The sequence below is a fragment of the Periplaneta americana genome, chromosome 3, assembly GCF_040183065.1.
Source record: "Periplaneta americana isolate PAMFEO1 chromosome 3, P.americana_PAMFEO1_priV1, whole genome shotgun sequence".
NCBI classification, from domain to species: Eukaryota; Metazoa; Arthropoda; class Insecta; order Blattodea; family Blattidae; genus Periplaneta; species Periplaneta americana.
The window spans coordinates 52025312-52044665 of record NC_091119.1 but is presented as its reverse complement, the minus strand read 5'-3'; the positions used below and the strand labels follow the sequence as shown (position 1 = coordinate 52044665).

Here is a 19354-nt window from a genome sequence, read left to right as displayed (position 1 = left end):
GGTGTCAGAGCGAATTTTTCTCTTGTAATAACCATTGTTACCATAACAGATAAATTCTGTAGGACCAAAAATTGAATCTTTACGTAGTTAATTTTGCAAGTTAAGGAACAACATACCTCAATTTTTATTATTTTAACTTGAGACATCAAAATGACCCATAAACTATTCTGTTTAAAAATATTAAATTTTAGCCCCTGTAAGTCTGGACTTTAATTATGAAATGATATAAGATGAATAAAGTCAGTTTTGTTGGATTATTTCTAGATTTGACATGCACCAGCTTCCCAGGTCCAGGAGACAGACATATTTACACATTTAACCCTATGAAGGAGTTCATTCATAATTATGACGAACATGTAGAAACCGCATTTGATCACTTCCGAAAAAGACACAGCAAGGACTACGCCAGCAATTTGGAACACACAAAGAGAAAAGAAATTTTCCGACAGAATTTGAGGTAAGTATATAATGCAAACAATTCTAAAAACTTCAATTTTCATTAAGGCATGTTTCAATCATAATAAGATGCTTACATGAACGAACTAATACCGATTTCTTCAACTGGGGTTTTATAAAGGACTTTGTGCATCAACAACATCCAATCCAAAGTTTGTTACAATTGAGACAACGTATCAGATTAGTGATTGACCACATAACGCCTCAAATGTTACAAAACACTTGGAGAGTTTTATATAACATTAAAACAAATTTTCAGTTAATTACTCTCATGGTTAAGTCGGGGTTTTTTTATTCCTTTTTATTGCTTGATACCTCTAGCCCAGGCACGCGGGGGGGGGGGTTGGGGGGGGGGTTGTGTGCATGTGTGCGCGCTTGAGAACAACAACAAATGTCTAAAAATGCAATATTTTTATGTACGAAAACAGAAAAGAAATGAAGTGCAAAAATATTTAACACACACGAATTTTCGTGCCAGTGTCTGCAAGGGTTTATATTTTTACCCATAAATGATCTGTTGCTTATTTGTGTTTGCCTACAGGTTCATCCATTCTAAGAATCGTGCTAGATTAGGATTCACTCTGGACGTGAACCATTTGGCGGACCGGACAGAGCTCGAACTGAAAGCTCTGAGGGGGAAGCAATACACTGACGGGTACAATGGAGGTTCTCCATTTCCTTATACCAATCTTGACGCAATCATGGACCAAATTCCTGATGATTTGGACTGGAGAATTTATGGTGCTGTGACTCCAGTTAAAGGTATCTCGTATTTCTTTCATTTTCTATCTGTTACCAGATCATAGTTCATAGAACTCGTTCCTGTGGAAGTGCTATGTACCTGACAAGCAAAGCTAGATAGTTTCTACAAGTAATGTTACAATAAAAATGGTGAAGTTTCATGTTATGAGAAACTGGAGCAATCCGAGAAAACTCGTTGCTAGGAAGCCATCTTACTTTCTAAACAACTCATTGATAAGGAGAGTGTCAGCTATATTCATATGTTGTATCATTACGTGTATTGTATTTTTACATTATTTTGTACGTTATTTCTTGCTTTTTAAAGCGTAGATTAATATTAACCCTCCGCGACACGCACGTTCGATCGTAATGCAACTACAAGCGCGCAAACTGCATTTAAAGACTTGCAATTTACTCTTAAGTACGTAGGCTATACTTCATATATTTGTTTATTTGAATTCAGTCATTGAATGTTTCATTGTGTAGGTGGTAGACCTACCAAAAAGTCCCCACAACATTTAAAATAGCATAAAATAAACAAATATAATCTTACGCTGAAGCAGTGTTGCTTTATAATTCAAACATAAATAGAATATGATCTTAATGTTATAAAACATAGGCCTACTTCTAACATATCTCAATAGGTCTGTGTTATAAGATAAGAAATTGATAATGCATATGACAAAATATGATTAAAATCATTATTATAAACTAGTAATTAATTACAGAATGTAAGTAGGAAAGTTACGCATTATCATCACGTTCTGCCTCGAATATAAGTACAATCCTGTCACTAGGCCTATGTTCACTATACAAATGTGAAAACACATCCGCAGACAGATTTTAATATTATTTTCGTTATATTTATTAAGGATATCTATGGTGCGCGGTAAAAAGGGGAGTAATTCATAAATTTCAAGTTTTCAGTAGAGCAAAAGCAAAAATGAGCACCAATGTAATTACGATGAGCTGGAAATCTGACACTCTTCATCATTATGGAAGAGGATCAATGTATACCCTTTATACCATCTGAAGAAGTTACTTTGCTGTAGTAGTAGTGTGGAGTTTATAATTCAAAACTACCAATTTCTGACTTACGCCCTTTTAATTACCCCGCACCAAAGATTCGTGACATTTTATAAATGTAAAACCATTATTGTCAACTATTAATATTAAAAATTTAAAATTTATTTTGTGCTTGAACATTAAATTTTACTATATTACTAAATAATATAAATTGTTGCCTTCTGAAACTAATTCATTTTCGGAAAACATGTTTCAGTTAATAAAGACAATGTCATGTTGAATTTCAAGTTTTTTAACCACTAAATATCAATTTCGGAGCTAAAAGTAATAATCACATTTTTATAAACTATTTATTAACTTATTTATAAAATGCAGATAATTCTATGTATTTCATCACTGTCCCAAATATATTATCTGTTACTTCTCTATGACACTGAATGCGTAGGCCTAATTTGTATATGTACAAAGATCTATTGGAGATGGCTGGCTATAAAAGTTTCTCTCTCTCCTGAAAAGTTTTCAAAAACTGACATAATGCCCTTTAGCTGCGACAGATTCAGTTAGGCCTATAGTCTTTTTGTATAGGCCTAGTGAAGTTTCTAGATTGAAATTAATTTTAATGACCACATTAATATGGAATATTTATAAAGTTAAAAGTGTAAACTCTACTTACAGACTTCTATTAGTTGAATAACATTTTTCAAAGTGCCACATCAATAAATTTAATAATGCAGTTATATTGTCAGACTCCAAAGCAGCTATTCTATCAATAGTCTCTAAACACACACCTTCATCTCAAACAACAGAAATAACTAAAATGCTCTCTCAATTAATATCACTTAATAAAAGAATTGTATTCCAATGGATACCATCCCATTGTGGAATCCTGGGAAACGAGAATGCGGATGTTTTAGCAAAGAAGGGCAGCACTGCTACTTACAGACCTGTTACTAAATCTACGTATTAGTCTGTGAAAAGATTTATTAAATCTACATACTTAGACTTCAACAAACAAAATTTGATAACACAATCTCAAGGGAAAAAATGGAACTCTCTGCATCATAATCCACAGTTAATTCCCGATTTACCACACAAATCGTCTGTAGCTGCATTTAGATTGGCAACAGGCCATGACTGTTTGGCCAAACACCTGCATAGAATTGGAATATGTAAGTCCCCCAACTGCCCATTGTGCAACTCAAACCAAGAAATGGATTCGGAACACCTGAAAATCTGTGCTTCATTGGCTGGCCATGATAATATCTTTGAAAAGTATTGGAGTGCAAGAGGTCAAATGACTATTGTCAAACGCCTGGCATTAGAAAACAACAACAACAAATTTTTCAAAGTGCCCAGAACTTACGACATAAATTATTACTGTACGTGATGTAAAATTTGGAAGAGAAGTCTAAATTTTAAAAAACACTTGCCATAAGACCCTCATATACAAATTCATGTAGAACATGCAATCATGTTATTATTAGGGAGCGGATTTTTATGTGCTAAAAATGTAAATATATTTATTTTTTATGTGCTAAAAAGTACGAAAATATTTGCTAAAAGAAAAAAAATATATATATATATATATTTTTTTAAATATGACAAAAATACCTTACTTAGCTTGAAAAAAAAAATGTTACTAGGTACTCACCAATCACACTTGAGTATCAGTTGCTAGTAGTTGTCCGAGAATTGCAGTGAACAACAAAGGTCATCTCCAAATTCTCCATCACAAATGCATGCCCATTATGTCTGAACGACAACTTATACTGTGAAAACGATCTTTCCACATCACAGGACGTCAGACGTGCATATTTAAAGAGAGGAATATCATAAACACCTACATCGTCAATTTCACCTACAGGCTCACCCTCCAATACTTGAGCAACTTTACACATTTTTTATATCCACTGTTTTACCGTGAATGCACACGTAAAGCAGCGACAATGTGCTTGTTTCCAGACAAATGTTGGGTTACCTGAGAGCTCTGATCTGCATTTACTGATTTACCACACGGTTGGAAAAATAACACTTTCCATTGGTAGTAAAAATGTTTTTAAATTCATCTACATATTGCTGTAAACGCGATCTTAAACTCGATTTGATTTTAGTCACCTTAAGAGGCTAATATACATACGTCTTAACGTAAAAAATGTTTCTAGCTACTGACTGACAATGTCGGAGGAAAGCTTCCTATAGCGACGCCACCACGTCTACACTATGCAGCTTATGCTTATGGTCCGATAGCGGGGAATCACAACAAGATGTATTTCCTCACTTCATAGGCATGAACGAGAGGCGAGAGATTTGTTTAAATTAAATAATGTTTATACCTGAGCTCTTATCCGTTGTGTTTCACAAACAAAGCGCGGAATGAAATCATCTTCAGCAACAATAAACTCCCTCTTGTCCATGTTAATTTATTCTCATATAATGACACTGATATGCTACCTAGCAGTTCTCAGAACTTGAGGCGATACTACTATTACAAAAATGGATCACGGATATAGTCGGAGGCACAGATTTTGGCAGATGACCTCGATGACATTTCCAGTAGGCGAGCCAATATTGTTTGTGTAAGCTGCGAGAATGAGATGCGATAACATTCTGAGTCGTTCATATTTTCATAACAGCAGCTCATATCAATTATCCTTATTATGAAACACACCACAGTACAGTCCTACTCAAAGAATACCTTTAATAAATGTAAATGACTTCCGTTCGCAATGATTTTACAATACGTCTCCTACATTTTCCAAATTAAATTAATTCTTAATTAAAAGGAAAAAGCATTGCATTGCGCATATATATATATATATATATATATATAATCCTACCCTTACCAGATCAATATACAAGATTTCTCCAGTAATAATCTAGGGATCGTTTACTGGTGGTGCGACAATTCAAGTTAATAAAATTACGATTCTTCTTAATAATCAAAATGTAATTTGGTTAATTGGGTAAAATTGCATGCTGCGGAAGTTAGATTTATATAAGAGTATAATAAATAGGATTGTAATGGATATTACAAGGGCAATAATTTCTTCACAGCACATTGTGAATAGAACAGAGAAGAAAGCATTTTAAAATATTTGAAATCGTGCAAAATATCGGAGAAACCAATTTTCCCTGCACAAATTGCACCAATTGAAAAATATAATTACCATTTACAATAAATACTGTATTTTATGGATTCTAAAAAGTTGTTTATTAATCTAGAGGTATCGGCTGATGACTATACTAAATTCCAGCACAACATTCATTCAGAATATGTAGAAATTACACTTTGGATTTTACTACATATATAGGCCTACTATCAAAAGGTGTTACATACCCCCTTAAATACTGTACATGTGTTACCTGTATGATATCCGATGTTTAATTTTTTTTAATATAATTCATAGTACTGAAACTGCCATATTGAATTCGCACAAATTGTATTATTCATAATTTTAGTCTCGAAAACCCCTAAGATATCTAATTTAATTTTTCACCCATTTTTGTCCCACTCCACCACTTTAGGGACAAAGTCGGACTAAATAATACCTTATTTGTATTCTGTGATCGCAAAGATCCCCAGATATCGACTTTCATCGAGATCGGATGACATGAGATTTCTCAGTACCTTAGGATATGGTATTTAAAAAAAAATCTAAGAATGTTTACTGTCCTGCGCCGTGGCGTCGCGGTCTAAGGCATCCCACCTAGGACTTGCGTTACGGAATGCGCACTGGTTCGAGTCCTCATGGGGGAAGAAATTTTCTCATGAAATTTCGGCCAGTGTATGGGACCGGTGCCTACCCAGCATCGTGATGCACTTGGGGAGCTACGATAGGTAGCGAAATCCAGTTGCAAATACCAGCTATATCGGCTGAGGGGATCATCGTACTAACCACACGATACCTCCATTCTGGTTGGATGATCATCCACCTCTGCTTCGGCATGTGGGCGTGAGGCCAGCAGCCGGTTGGTCGGTCTAGGCCCTTCGTGGGCTGTAGCGCCACGGATTATTATTATTAAGAATGTTTAACCAATATTGTAGAGAGTAACCTTCATTTTAAATTTTACGTCTCTAGTTAAATATAGTTTAGTGAATTTTTACAATCGTCGACTTCTTTCTCTCTCCTCTCTGCTCGGAAGTAAAAAAAAAAAAAAGAAGTTATTTCAAGGGAGTAGCCTACATGAAATTGAATTTTTTTACTTTCCTTATACATTTTAGAAACAATTCTGAGAGATTAGTGAATCTGGTAAAAAAAATAAATTGGTATAATTATTTTGATCATTACTGCCTCCTATTTTCCATCCCTTAATGTTCGTATTTCGTAAAACTCAGTCTTATTTATTGACTAAGGATTAACATATTTCCATATACATATATATTTCCATATATATATATAACAGATTATATTTCCATTTTGTACAATATTCTGGTAATGAGACATAATCATATACTTTGTCTTTTCGGGATTTACTACCAAACCTATCGCTTTATTTGCTTCAAGTAAAATTTCCGTGTTTTCCCTAATCGTTTGTGGAGTTTTTCCTAACATATTCACGTCATCCGCATAGACAAAAAGCTGATGTAACCCGTTCAATTCCAAACCCTCTCTGTTATCCTGAACTTTCCTAATGGCATATTCTAGAGCGAAGTTAAAAAGTAAAGGTGATAGTGCATCTCCTTGCTTTAGCCCGCAGTGAATTGGAAAAGCATCAGATAGAAACTGGCCTATACGGACTCTGCTGTAAGTTTCATTGAGACACATTTTAATTAATCGAACAAGTTTCTTGGGAATACCAAAGACACATATAGACTACTGTAATATTTGTTTAGTTTTTGGAGGTGACTGTCCAGAGTGCACAAATACTCGGGCGTGCATGTTTACTCTTATGTCCTACCCATTCCACTGCGACAGAGATAACAGCCGATCTTGCAGCGGTGAGGAACTCGCTCTCCAGTTCACATTAAGAAAATCCATCTGCCAAAATCCCTGGCGCGACCTATACACCACAAGCCCATTGAAACACGAAGCAACCAAGAATTCTTAAAAAGATAACGTCTTTGTGAGTGATATAATTGATTTAGTTTTTAAATATTTCAAAGTTCTTGTAAAAAATTATTTAAGTAAAAAAACTCCAAGATTTATGTGTTTATAATAGATTTCCTGAAAATATATATTCACATAAATTTTTTGTGAAAATGTGTTTTTATGTGAAATAAAATTCGGTTTTTAAACTTGAAACTTGACATTCGGAATTTTTAACTTTGTTAATTATGTTTTATCACACGCAAGAAAAATATTTAATTACATAGGAATCTGCTCCTTAGTCATTATTATGTTAGAGACGGTGGTAGTTCTCGCATCAAACATAACTGCAAGGTTTTCACGAAGACCATTCTATCTTAGCTTAATGTCATGAAGAGTTGATCTTCTTTCGAAACATAATCAACATTCTACCCACTGTAGTAAGATAGGCCTACCAGTATTTCATATGTTTCACAAAACTGTACACAAGTTTAAAAACTTCCTTATTTGGTAATCCATAATACAAAAGTGTTAATTTATCATTGTCTCCTATTGATCTGAAAAACAACTTTTCTTTCATCATTGTCACTGTAGTCTTCAATTTTTCTATTTAATGTTTTAAAAAATAATTTTCACCTTCCAATGCTGCTGATGTTGCAAGCAGTACATTAGATGTTTCTCTGTCTATGAATACTTCCAATTACTCAGCAACATAATTTTCTCCTTCTGCTGCATTCTCACAAGAGACTAAATTGTAATAAAATTTGAGAATTTAATTTAAGAAGCTAACTATGTATTGTACCGTTAGTCAATGTACAGGACTTTTGGTTAGGGAATGTTCTCTTTTATTAGAAATACAGAGCTAGGCTATAGACTTACTAATGTTTTTCTGTTTCTTCGTGTTAGATTCTGGAGTGGGACAGTCTATACGTTTTCTTAAATTCCTGAGGCATAGTGAGGGACAGTTTTCTTTAATGACATTTTTAAAGTTACCTACAACTGCAAACTAGGCAGTATTTTGAAGGTTGTCTATCAGCTCTCTGCAATCATGTACAATGGAAGCATTGCCATAAATTTTCTTAATTATAACTTTGATATATCTTTGATGGGCGATCATAAAAGTACAAGTCAATTTGTGGCAAAATTGAGATATGTACACTTTTGTCATCATCAGCTCGATATCTATGTCTGGTAAAAAGAGTACAAGTCAAAACCTGCTGTAGAACGCCGCATTCTCTGATGCACATAACAGTATAAAATAAATCTTCAAAATCATGTACGATGTTAAACAGTTTTTTTGCTCTCCTGTGAAATAAGGTTTTTTTTGACTTGTACTCTTATGATCGCCCATCAAAGATTTGTGTATGAAGGTATGTCCTTTATACTAACTTGATAGCAGTTATCCATTTCATAGCTTGATTCTTTTCTTTAGGAAATGAGAAAAGCTTGTAAGAATTTTTGTCACTGTTGTAGTGCTTGTAGAAGTAGAAACACATAACATCACTTTGTACCAATATAATGAAACAACTAGACCTCGTGTGCTTTGAATATACAGACACACACACAAAAATTAACAAAACTTGCATTTAAGCTACTTAAACTATTTTTCTACTTTACTTTAACACCATAAACTTGCTGTCAACTTATAACATAATACACGACTTAAGAGTTGTTTAGAAAGCAAGATGACGATCACCATGGCAACAGCAGCCTCTGACGTCAGACTTAAGGAGTCAATTGTTGTCGTCTTTTTCATAAATTCTAACTTTAACTACATAGCAGTAATTTAAAATCCCGCAGCACGCTTCTATAATTTAAACCAGCGTGGGGGTGGGATTTTTTTCATAAAAATAAGTAAAATACTATATCCTGGATGAATATAATAGGATGCGAAACTGCAGTCAACACCATCTACTTTCGCCCAACCAAAGTAACAAAACCATCACCTGGTGTCGTAGGTGGTGAACTTTTGGAACTACATGATGGGTAAATCCTCCAGAGATCTCCACTTATCCATTAGGGCTAGAGATGGGATAAACTGTTCTTTTTAAGAAACAGTTTCGACTGTAACTGTTTCATGAACGAAGCTATTCCAAAATAACAGTTTCAAAGAAACAATTTCATAAGAATATGTGTACAACATCAGTACCAACTGTTCCAACTGTTTCAACCTCTCATCTGCTACGGGAACATGTTTCAAAGCCCTTGAATCGTCTTTAAATCAGCTGTTCAGTGTATTATGACAACGAAAGTCATGTTTCGTAGGTTACTGTTAAGGGTACAGTGAAAACTACAATTCAAAATGAATCGATTTTAGTAAAAATTATGCTTATAACCCTAGGAGAGTTTAACAACGATGAGATTAGCCGGTCTATTAATAATTAACACTATGTTAGGGCACCGTCAACATATTCTCCATCAATAAACAGCTAATAATTAATATCAGATTTATTAGGAAATTTGACTTGTACAATTAAATTGTGCTCTGTTGCACGAAGGCCATGTGGAACATGGATAATATTATACCTCTTTCGACTGGAGGTCATTGATAGCGCTACACGTGGCCTTTGTAGACAAGAAGAAGAAAACTGTTTAGAAATTGAACTGTTTATGTCTTGGAACCATTTGGAACATTGAAGTGATCACTGGAATAGTGTAACACCATTTGGAACAGTTTCAATTTTGTAACAGTTTAAAAAAAACTGTTCCAGCTTTTTTTTACCCATCTCTATTTAGGGCTAGACAATTAGATGGGAAGACAAGATGGAAGCCAGAAACTTGCAAAAAAAATTGAGGAAAATATTCTGCATCTGGATGTAAGTGGTACATATGTGTGTGTATGCAGTGTATGTTAAACAGTGACATTTATGGACCTTGTTTAAATAGGTTATTGAATATATTGTAGAATAGTAGATAGTAATATAATAATTTAAATTGTCTAACTAGTTTTTTCAGACTTTTCCAATGCACTGTACACTAAATACCCAAAGAATAACTTTTTGTTTTCTATTCTGTCCCTTTTTGGTTGCATTTTAATAAGTTGTATTAGAAGGTGGTGTAAAATAGTGTCTCATCTTGCTGTTGGCTTCACTGTGAATTTTTCAGTGGAAGATGGGAGAAATAAAAATTTTGTTTATTTTAAATTTAGTGGTTTCAAAAGAGTGGGGTGGATGTTTTATGCACGTATTTTGTACTTTCCGCCCTTGGTGCACTGCTAGATGTGTGAAGTAATTAGTTATTCCTTCCACCACTTCGTGTGCTGCTGTATGCAAGGAGTAATTATAGTCCCGTTGCTCTAATTTCCAGTAGCCAATCACGTTGCAGGTCGGCTACATTTAAACATGTGCGTCTTGTGATTTGCTGATGAAGATGTAAAGCATTTCCTAATGCTGGATAAATACTTAATATATAATCGCCCGCCATTTTGGCTCTTTCGTTGGCATTGACGTTATTTGCCGCTCAATTATTTGCTGAATTACAGTGCGTTTGATTTATTATCAAAGGAGCTATGACATGATAATGTTTAACGGTGTGACAAATACATCCCTCGTCTGGTAACTCGGAAACGAAAGAACAAAAATGGCGAACGATACTACCTACCTAGACTTTATAGAGCCTTGACTTCCTAAGACGTAAGCAAAGAGGAGGAGTCACGCCGGGAATAACAGTGTCGCGACTATAGTTACCCAGACAAAAACAGGTGGCACCAACATCAATTTCTACGTTAGTGCCTCTAGTGTTTGTGAAACGGGAAAGTCAGTAACTTTCACATCTTATTATATTCATCCATGACAATATTTTTAAAGATTGGTACGATATTTTAACTTTACTGAGCTGGCAACCTTGACTGGGCATTCAGTCATTTTCTTTTCTTCCGCTCTTACACATACACTGTGTTTACTGAATTTTGACTTGTGCTGTTGTGCTGTGTTAGCTGAAAATTGACTCTTGTAGACTCATTTTCTTTTATTACTCTTTTGACTTATTTTTCCAATTTTTGCTACGACAACCTGCACTATTTTCATTTTTCAACTGGTCTACAGTATACAAAGTCCATACAATAACATTTTGTTGCTATCACAATATTAGGAAGCTGAATTTTAGTAACATTGCCTTCTTATATGTCATTTAATTAGTTTAATGGAGAGGCAAAACTATTTGTACACAGTAACATATTCACAAGTCCACCTATTTACTTTATGTTTCAGACTTACGGAGCAAATAGCAACTCAAATTTTCTTTTTCAATTAAAATTTGTTTGCAATGCATTTACCAACCAATTCATTGGTTTTTCTCAGCTGGTCTCTCCTTAACCAATACACGTTTTTAGTTTTTATATCTCGTACTACTATACAGTGTCAAGGGGTTATTCTTTGAGATATTTAAAAAAAAAGTTTAATATAATTTGCTTGTTTTTACTTCTTTCCCATTAAAAAATTATGATTGATAGAATTTTAGTTTTGTCCTTTATATGTGCAGAAATCTGATCCCAGTAAATGTAACTTTCTGCTCTGCAAAGGGATTTTAAAACTTGATGCACTCTGACAACCCTGTAAAGGTTATTGCCTGCTGGAGAGATGCAGCTCGCGTAATGCGAGACATGGATGAGACGAGAAATGTAAATGTAACACACACACAATTGCTTTTAAGGGAAATTGATTTCTTGTATGTAAATTTACCAGTTACTACTTTAAAAATTGAAGTGGGAGATAACTAGTGAGAGTGAACCTTAAAAGTTATCCAATAAAGTGAAAAAGTGATAAGTAGGGCTAGGATTTTGATGACCTATAAATAATGAAAAAATATCTTTCAAAAATGCCCTTAAAAATGCCCTAAAATTGATCTTACATAATTGGCTTTGTAGGAAAAGAGGTTTTGTACTGCTTAATATTTAGACTAACAATTAAATTAAATTTTACATAATTTTTTCTAAGTAGTACACTTCAATTAATTATTTTACCTGGTGTAGTTCCCATGTATGATAGTTCACCTCTGCATCAGCATGTGGACGTGAGGTCAGCAGCCGGCTGGTCGGTCTTGGCCCTTCATGGGCTGTAGCACCATGGATTTACTTTACTTTTAGTTTCCATGTAGTCTACCACAAGGCCAGTCTTATCCGGAATTAGCAGGTATAGAGGAGTCTATATTGAAGGGGTGGTTGGGGCAATATTTGGCAATATTTGTGTGGAAAAACGATTAAAATATTATACAAAATAATGGGTATTAATGGACAAAATATGTAAAGAAAATATCAAAGGAAATAAACATTAATTTACATTAATAATGAGGATTTATGACCAAAATTAAATGAAAATGCCTAAAAAATGACCGAATAAAACAAAAGATGCTCTTATGAGTTGAAACAGGCAAAAAATGCAAAAAAAGCCCTGACAAATGTCTTAAAACACTCAGTTTATCACATAACATATAAATACTAAAGCAGCTATGTTTCTGGAAAAAAATGCAGTTTCATCAAAATCCTAGCCCTAGTGATAAGTGAATTGAACAAGTAATAGCAAGGATGTATTATGAACATTAGAACAATAAATGAGACAAATAATACAGTAATGTAGATGAGAAAGGAAAAAAATTAGTGAATACTAGTCAGAGATAAAAAGGTTTTTAAGATAAACAGAAAATTAGGGATATCAGTAATGAAAGATGACAATGATAGTAGTGAAGATGGATGAGTAGATGTAGACAAGAATGTTTGTATGTAAGAGAAAGGTAGACAGGATTGCATAGTATTCGGGAATGGGATTGAGGAGAGATAAAGAAGGTAAAGAGTTGAAAATACTATACATCAGAAAGTATGGAGGAAGAAATAGACAGGAATAGGGTTTAACTTTAGGTAATTGGAAGATATGGGGAGATATAGATGATAGGAGAAATATATTAGGATATGTGATTGAATGTAATCAAGGGTAGTGGTGGACCGTATGCAGAAATGTGAGGGAAACCACTACCTGAAAGCCGTATGATGATAATAAATATGATTATGAATTGGCTGAAGAAAATGCTTGTAGTACGACAAACGGAGATTTTTTTAATCACAAATTAGATTTGTAAAATGTAAGATAAGCTTTTCTTATTGTCTGTGTTTACCAAATATTTAATTAAAATTAAATCGAAGAGTTTAAAAATAAAATTTTTAATTTAGTTCGTTTAACGTAAAATAAGCATATCGTATTTTTATTTTTTCCTTTAGAGTTTTAAATATTTTAAAATTTTCTTTTTATGATGTGACATAAGCATCATTATTGTTTACATTCTCTAGAATATTCAATTGAAATGGGAGAGTAGAAATATGTCTTAATGTTGTAAATTTATTTTGAAATAAGTGTATCTTAATGTCTACATTTTCTGAACGTTTAATTAAAATTAGGTTGTAGAGTTTCTTTTAAATTTTCCAAGATTTCATTTAACGTGAAATGAGCAGTATTCATTCTCCACTGTCTAACACAGATTAAACACAAAAATTGAATGGAATATCATCTGTATTCTATTTTTTCTTGAGAGATTAAAAACAAATGTGGCAATGACTTTCAACTTCCCGTTCATAACAAGCCAGGTGAAGGGGTTGTTTAGAGCAACACAGCCTTATGTGCACTTTCTGCTGATTACACAGTGTTGGATGATCTCGTAATCATGTATTTTAAAATGCACATTTTTCTGTAAAGCTATTCAAAATACTACAAAATGGTATTTGACTTTTTTGTTGCCCTTTAACTAAAGGAATCATCCACAAGAATTAATGACATTACTTATGGTTCACCCTGTATACATGGGCAGGGTCACTACGATTACACTAATTGCTCTGAAGAAGAGACATTAAGAGTCAATGGTCCACACCTGTGGAGTAACGGTTAGCGCATCTAGCCGCGAAACCAGGTGACCTGGGTTTGATTCCCGGTTGGGGCAAGTTACCTGATTGAGGTTTTTTTCGGCGTTTTCCCTCAACCCTATATGAGCAAATGCTGGGTAACTTTCGGTGTGAACCCTGGACTCATTTCACTGGCATTATCACCTTCATCTCATTCAGACGCTAAATAACCTGAGATGTTGATAAAGCGTCGTAAAATAACCTAGTAAAATAAAAAAAAAATAAGAGTCAGTATATTATTTCCACTCTTTTCCATCAGAGATCTTTCCAATTATCATCGTCACCATCTGTTATCAATAGTTGAAAATGAAGTAATGGCAAGTCTGGGTATAGAATTTTGCGTGAATTCATCTTTATTTATGGACAAAGGAATCTTCAGTAGCTCACGCAAGGAACGATTACTGAAAAAGCAATGGTGGCATTGCTGTCTGTTTTGACGTGTGTATATAGGCACTCCGAGGGGGCTAGAGGTGAGGGCCGAAGGAAGAAGATGAACAGATGAGGACATCGCTGTGGAAATAAAGAACGTAGCGGGAGAAAAATTCGAAGCTAATTAAACACGCAACATATGTTTACGAATGAAATAATAATACTGTGCGACACAATACATGTATTCACATGCAATGGAACAAACTAAAGTCGTAATGTAACTATCACAGCGCAAGACTGATTCTATCAATCTCATTTCTCTTCCGACTGTACTCTTGAACATCATTCAAGCTATCTCGTGACCTTTCCTGTCACCCTCTCTTTCTTATCACATTGTTTCATTCGCATTCCTTCTGTCGGTATTCCCTGCTTGTGAGATCTATATATGCAATACATTTACTACATGGGGTCAATGGCTCTACTTCATCTGGTGGGAGTCCTATTTAGAATTTTTTCCTACTGGTGAACTCTGTGCTATTGAGAACAACCACAAAACATTCACTGTTTATATCGATCAAATGTTGATAATAATTGTAATTTGACAATGTGACACTAATTGCTTATTGCTTGCTTGACAAAATTGTTAATAGTATTGTCTTTTCTATGTTCAGATCAGTCTGTTTGCGGCTCTTGTTGGAGTTTTGGGACTACTGGCACCATCGAAGGAGCTTATTTCTTAAAGTATGGACATTTGGTGCGATTGTCACAACAGGTAAGTCTGTTGTAACTGTCTTGGTTAATAGCGTCCAAGTTCAGTCTCTGAAATTATGTATCTAAATTTAATGTAAATAAAATAACGCTGACCCTAACAATAATACAAACCACTTTAGAGAATTAAAACACACACTGTGAACTGTACATACAACCAGGCGAAAGCATGAATTAAAATTATTCACACTTTCGAGCCTATTATCAGGCAGAAAAAAAAACATGCGCTTAAGTATGCAGAGTCCAAACTGCAATTTGTTACATCACATTCCAAAAACATCAACTGCTTTTATTACTAACAATGCATGTGTGATGTAGCTGTTTCTTAAAATGTATTAATTTGCGGTTAACATTCTTTGGAACTAAACTTTCTGATCAATAGATGGAGTACAGCTATAAATAGAGGAACATATGATGCAGATTGTATTTTCTTAGTTAATGTTCAATTCTGTATTTTTCCTGTATGTTCAGATTTTGATGACCTTTCATTAATGAACTATTATTTATATTTTTGTATACATATAAAAAGTGTGGATTTTGACATATAATTAGCAGAATTCTTTTCATTAATGAACAATTTACTTACATTTTATACAGGGTATATTTTAGGAGATGATCACAACAAGAAAATAATGTCTAATAAACATGGGTCATACAACACATACTTTCTGAGATCTGAACACTTTTTAATAGGAGGTGCTCATTGTGACGTCCATTTATGGCAATGCATTTTTCTGCCCTACAATGCAGCAGACTACCAGATAATCATACCGTAGTTGACACTTCTGGCATGGAATACTGATATGTCGCAAGGAATACTGAAAACGAAGGTTTGGTTGCGGATATGAGTGGGGGTTAAGCAGAGATGGTGTTGTGAATTTTCGTAATCAGCATGTGTGGGCTGATGAAAATTGCAATTCAGTTGGAGAAGCAAGGCATCAGCACCGATTCTCAATCAATTTATGGGCAGGCGTTTTTGATGATAGATTAATAGGGCCATATACGTGCTACACAGAGATTAACTGGGACTCGTTATCAGGACTTTCTTATTAACAACAAATTTCAAAGAGTGTGTGATTCCTTACGCCAAAGGGCAGAGGAATGCATTGCCATGAATGGACGTCACATTGAGCACCTCTTATGGACAAGTGTTCAGATCTCAGAAAGTGTGTGTTGTTTATTAGACATTATTTTCTTGTTTTGATGCATACTAGCACCTCTTAAAATATTGGATACTTTTTTCTTAACACCCTGTATACATATAAAAAGTGTGGATTTTGACATAGAATGAGCAGAAACTTTCCTTGTTAAAATATCAACAATATCACTTCCTCTATTCCTGAATGGTCAAGGATTAGAGTAAGATAACTTGAATGTTGGTTACATGGTTAACAATGTAGAGTGATCATGTCTTGCCTGATTGTATACAAGACACAGTGAGTGATGGAAATCTATTCCACCCAATTGTATTTAAATCTGTGTCTGAAACATTAACCAGGCGGTTGCAGACACATGTTTTTGATACTTCAGCACACAAAATCCATTCGTGATAAGTCCTTTAGACCAACAAATTTCAAACTGCATTTATTGAACTTGGGAATTAAAGTTACGATATACAGTTTATAGTATTTTGTTGTATTCTTCCTTTCCATTTGTTGTATTCTTCCTTACGTTTTCCCTGTTAACTATTTGTACTAACTGAGTTGCTTTTATTATATTCCAATCTTTAGATCTGTATTTTACTTTCTTTTTCTATTATGGTATTTTCATATTATTTAGTGTCGATTTTGTTATGCTATTAGTTTTTGTAATATGTTTAATATTCTGTTCTTTAACTTTTTGTTAAATTTCACTGTTTGTATACTTTGTAACCTGGTAGAATGTAAGAGAAGGCCCTGTGACCTTAACAAATAATAATATTACTATTATTATCATTATTATTATTATTGTTATTATTATTATTATTATTATTATTATTATTATTATTATTTCTAAGAAAATTGTGTAAAATGACAGAGTTACGTTCAAATCATATTTCATAACCTTCCCATTGTGGAATCCTGGGAAATGAGAATGCGGATGCTTTAGCAAAGAAGGGCAGCACTGCTACTTACAGACCTGTTACTAAATCTACGTATTACTCTGTGAAAAGATATATTAAATCTACATACTTAGACTTCAACAAACAAAATTTGATAACACAATCTCAAGGGAAAAAATAGAACTCTCTGCATCATAATCCACAGTTAATTCCCGATTTACCACGCAAATCGTCTGTAGCTGCATTTAGATTGGCAACAGACCATGACTGTTTGGACAAGTGCCTGCATAGAATTGGAATATATCAGTCCCCTAACTGTCTATTGTGCAACTCAAATCAAGAAATGGATTGGGAACACCTCAAAATCTGTGCTTCAATGGCTGACCATGACAATATATTTGAAAAATATTGGAGTGCAAGAGGCCAAATGACTTTGTCAAACGCCTGGCATTAGAAAACAACAACATATTTCATAACCTTTGTACATCTATAATTGAAGACCTTCCTTGAAAAAGGGTGTAATATCAAAATAATGAAATAAGTGACTTCGGTGGAAAAAGTAATTTTGAAGCGTTCATTTATAACAACAATAAATGAATGCATCAAATAGCTGAATTGACTTTTATCCTTGATTAATCAAACGATTCTGCTAGTAAATATAGGGCTAACAAAATATGCCCCTGAAACGTTTTTCTTTTCACCTGAAACGTGTATTATAGATTTGTTTGTTATACCCTTAACTCGAGGAAGGTCTTCAATTGTGCTTTCTTCCTTTTGTTGGATGGGGCGTTGTTTACTTAGTCTCATTTCATTCCCTGTTCTCCTTAAGCAGACAGCTGGTCATATTGGAATCTGTTTCAGTTCTGATTAACTGTGGTTTTCGTAACTTAAGTGAATCAACTTTTCAAATAATATACTTTATATATTATATAATATTTTGTTTCAAATTCTTTCTTCATAATGCTTCATGAACCAAGTACGAGGGGGATCCAGGAAATAACGACCGTTCGCGCATACCCGCCGCGCAGCTGACTCCCCTTCCTTGTTTGAAGGTCAACTGGCTTCCTTAACATGTGTTCTCATAATGTTGTGAGTACTGGTTGCAACAAGTCGCCATTGTACATTTTGTGTTACTTCAAAATGAACGACGTGATTGATAATCCCGCCGACTGTGAGCTGAGGAGTGTGATTCGATTTTTGAATGCCCGACTATTGAAACCTGCAGAAATTTACCGGCAATTGAAAGAAGTGGATGGTGATACTGTAATGAATGAAAGAAATGTGAGAAAATGGTGCGAAATGTTCAACAATGGGCGAACAAATGTCCACGATGAAACTCGACCCGGACGCCCATCACTCATCACAGAAGACCTGAAGACTAAAGTGAACGACAGAATCTTGCAAGACAGGCGCACATCACTCGACGAATTGCATATTGCCTTTCCTGACATTTCTCGTTCTTTGCTTGGTGAAATTGTGTCGCAACATCTTGGCTATCACAAAATCTGTGCACGATGGGTTCCACGGCAACTGAGTGACCAACACAAAACTCAGAGAATGGCCTCAGCATTGACATTCTTGATGCGATATATCACAGATGGAGACGCCTTTCTTGATCAAATTGTGACTGGTGATGAGACCTGGGTGTCTCACAACACCCCAGAGACCAAGCGCCAATCACGTCAGTGGCATCATCCCTCATCACCCAAGAAACCGAGAAAATTCAAACAGACTCTCTCAACACAAAAAGTCATGGCTACTGTCTTTTGGGATCGCAAAGGTGTTCTTTTGCTGGATTTCATGCCAAAAGGCACTACGATGAATGCAAATCGTTATTGTGAGACTTTACGAAAACTACGGCGAGCCATCCAAAACAAGAGGCGAGGAATGCTTTCGAGAGGAGTTGTGCTTCTTCACGACAATGCCCGCCCGCATACTGCTGCTTCAACTCGAGAATTGCTGGATCAATTCGGTTGAGAAATCTTTGATCATCTGCCCTATAGTCCAGACCTTGCTCCTAGCGATTTTCACCTTTTCACTAAG

At 34.7% G+C, this 19354-nt stretch overlaps 1 protein-coding gene across 1 annotated transcript in view; it reads left to right on the top strand.

Annotated features, from left to right (window-relative positions):
- CtsK1 (C1 family peptidase 26-29-p) overlaps positions 1-19354 on the top strand; it is a 55606-nt gene that overhangs the window by 19922 nt on the left and 16330 nt on the right. The window contains exons 6-8 of the mRNA XM_069820505.1: positions 265-457; positions 998-1218; positions 15174-15274. Of these exons, the coding sequence (XP_069676606.1) occupies positions 265-457; positions 998-1218; positions 15174-15274 (515 nt within the window). The remainder of the gene's footprint in view (positions 1-264; positions 458-997; positions 1219-15173; positions 15275-19354) is intronic.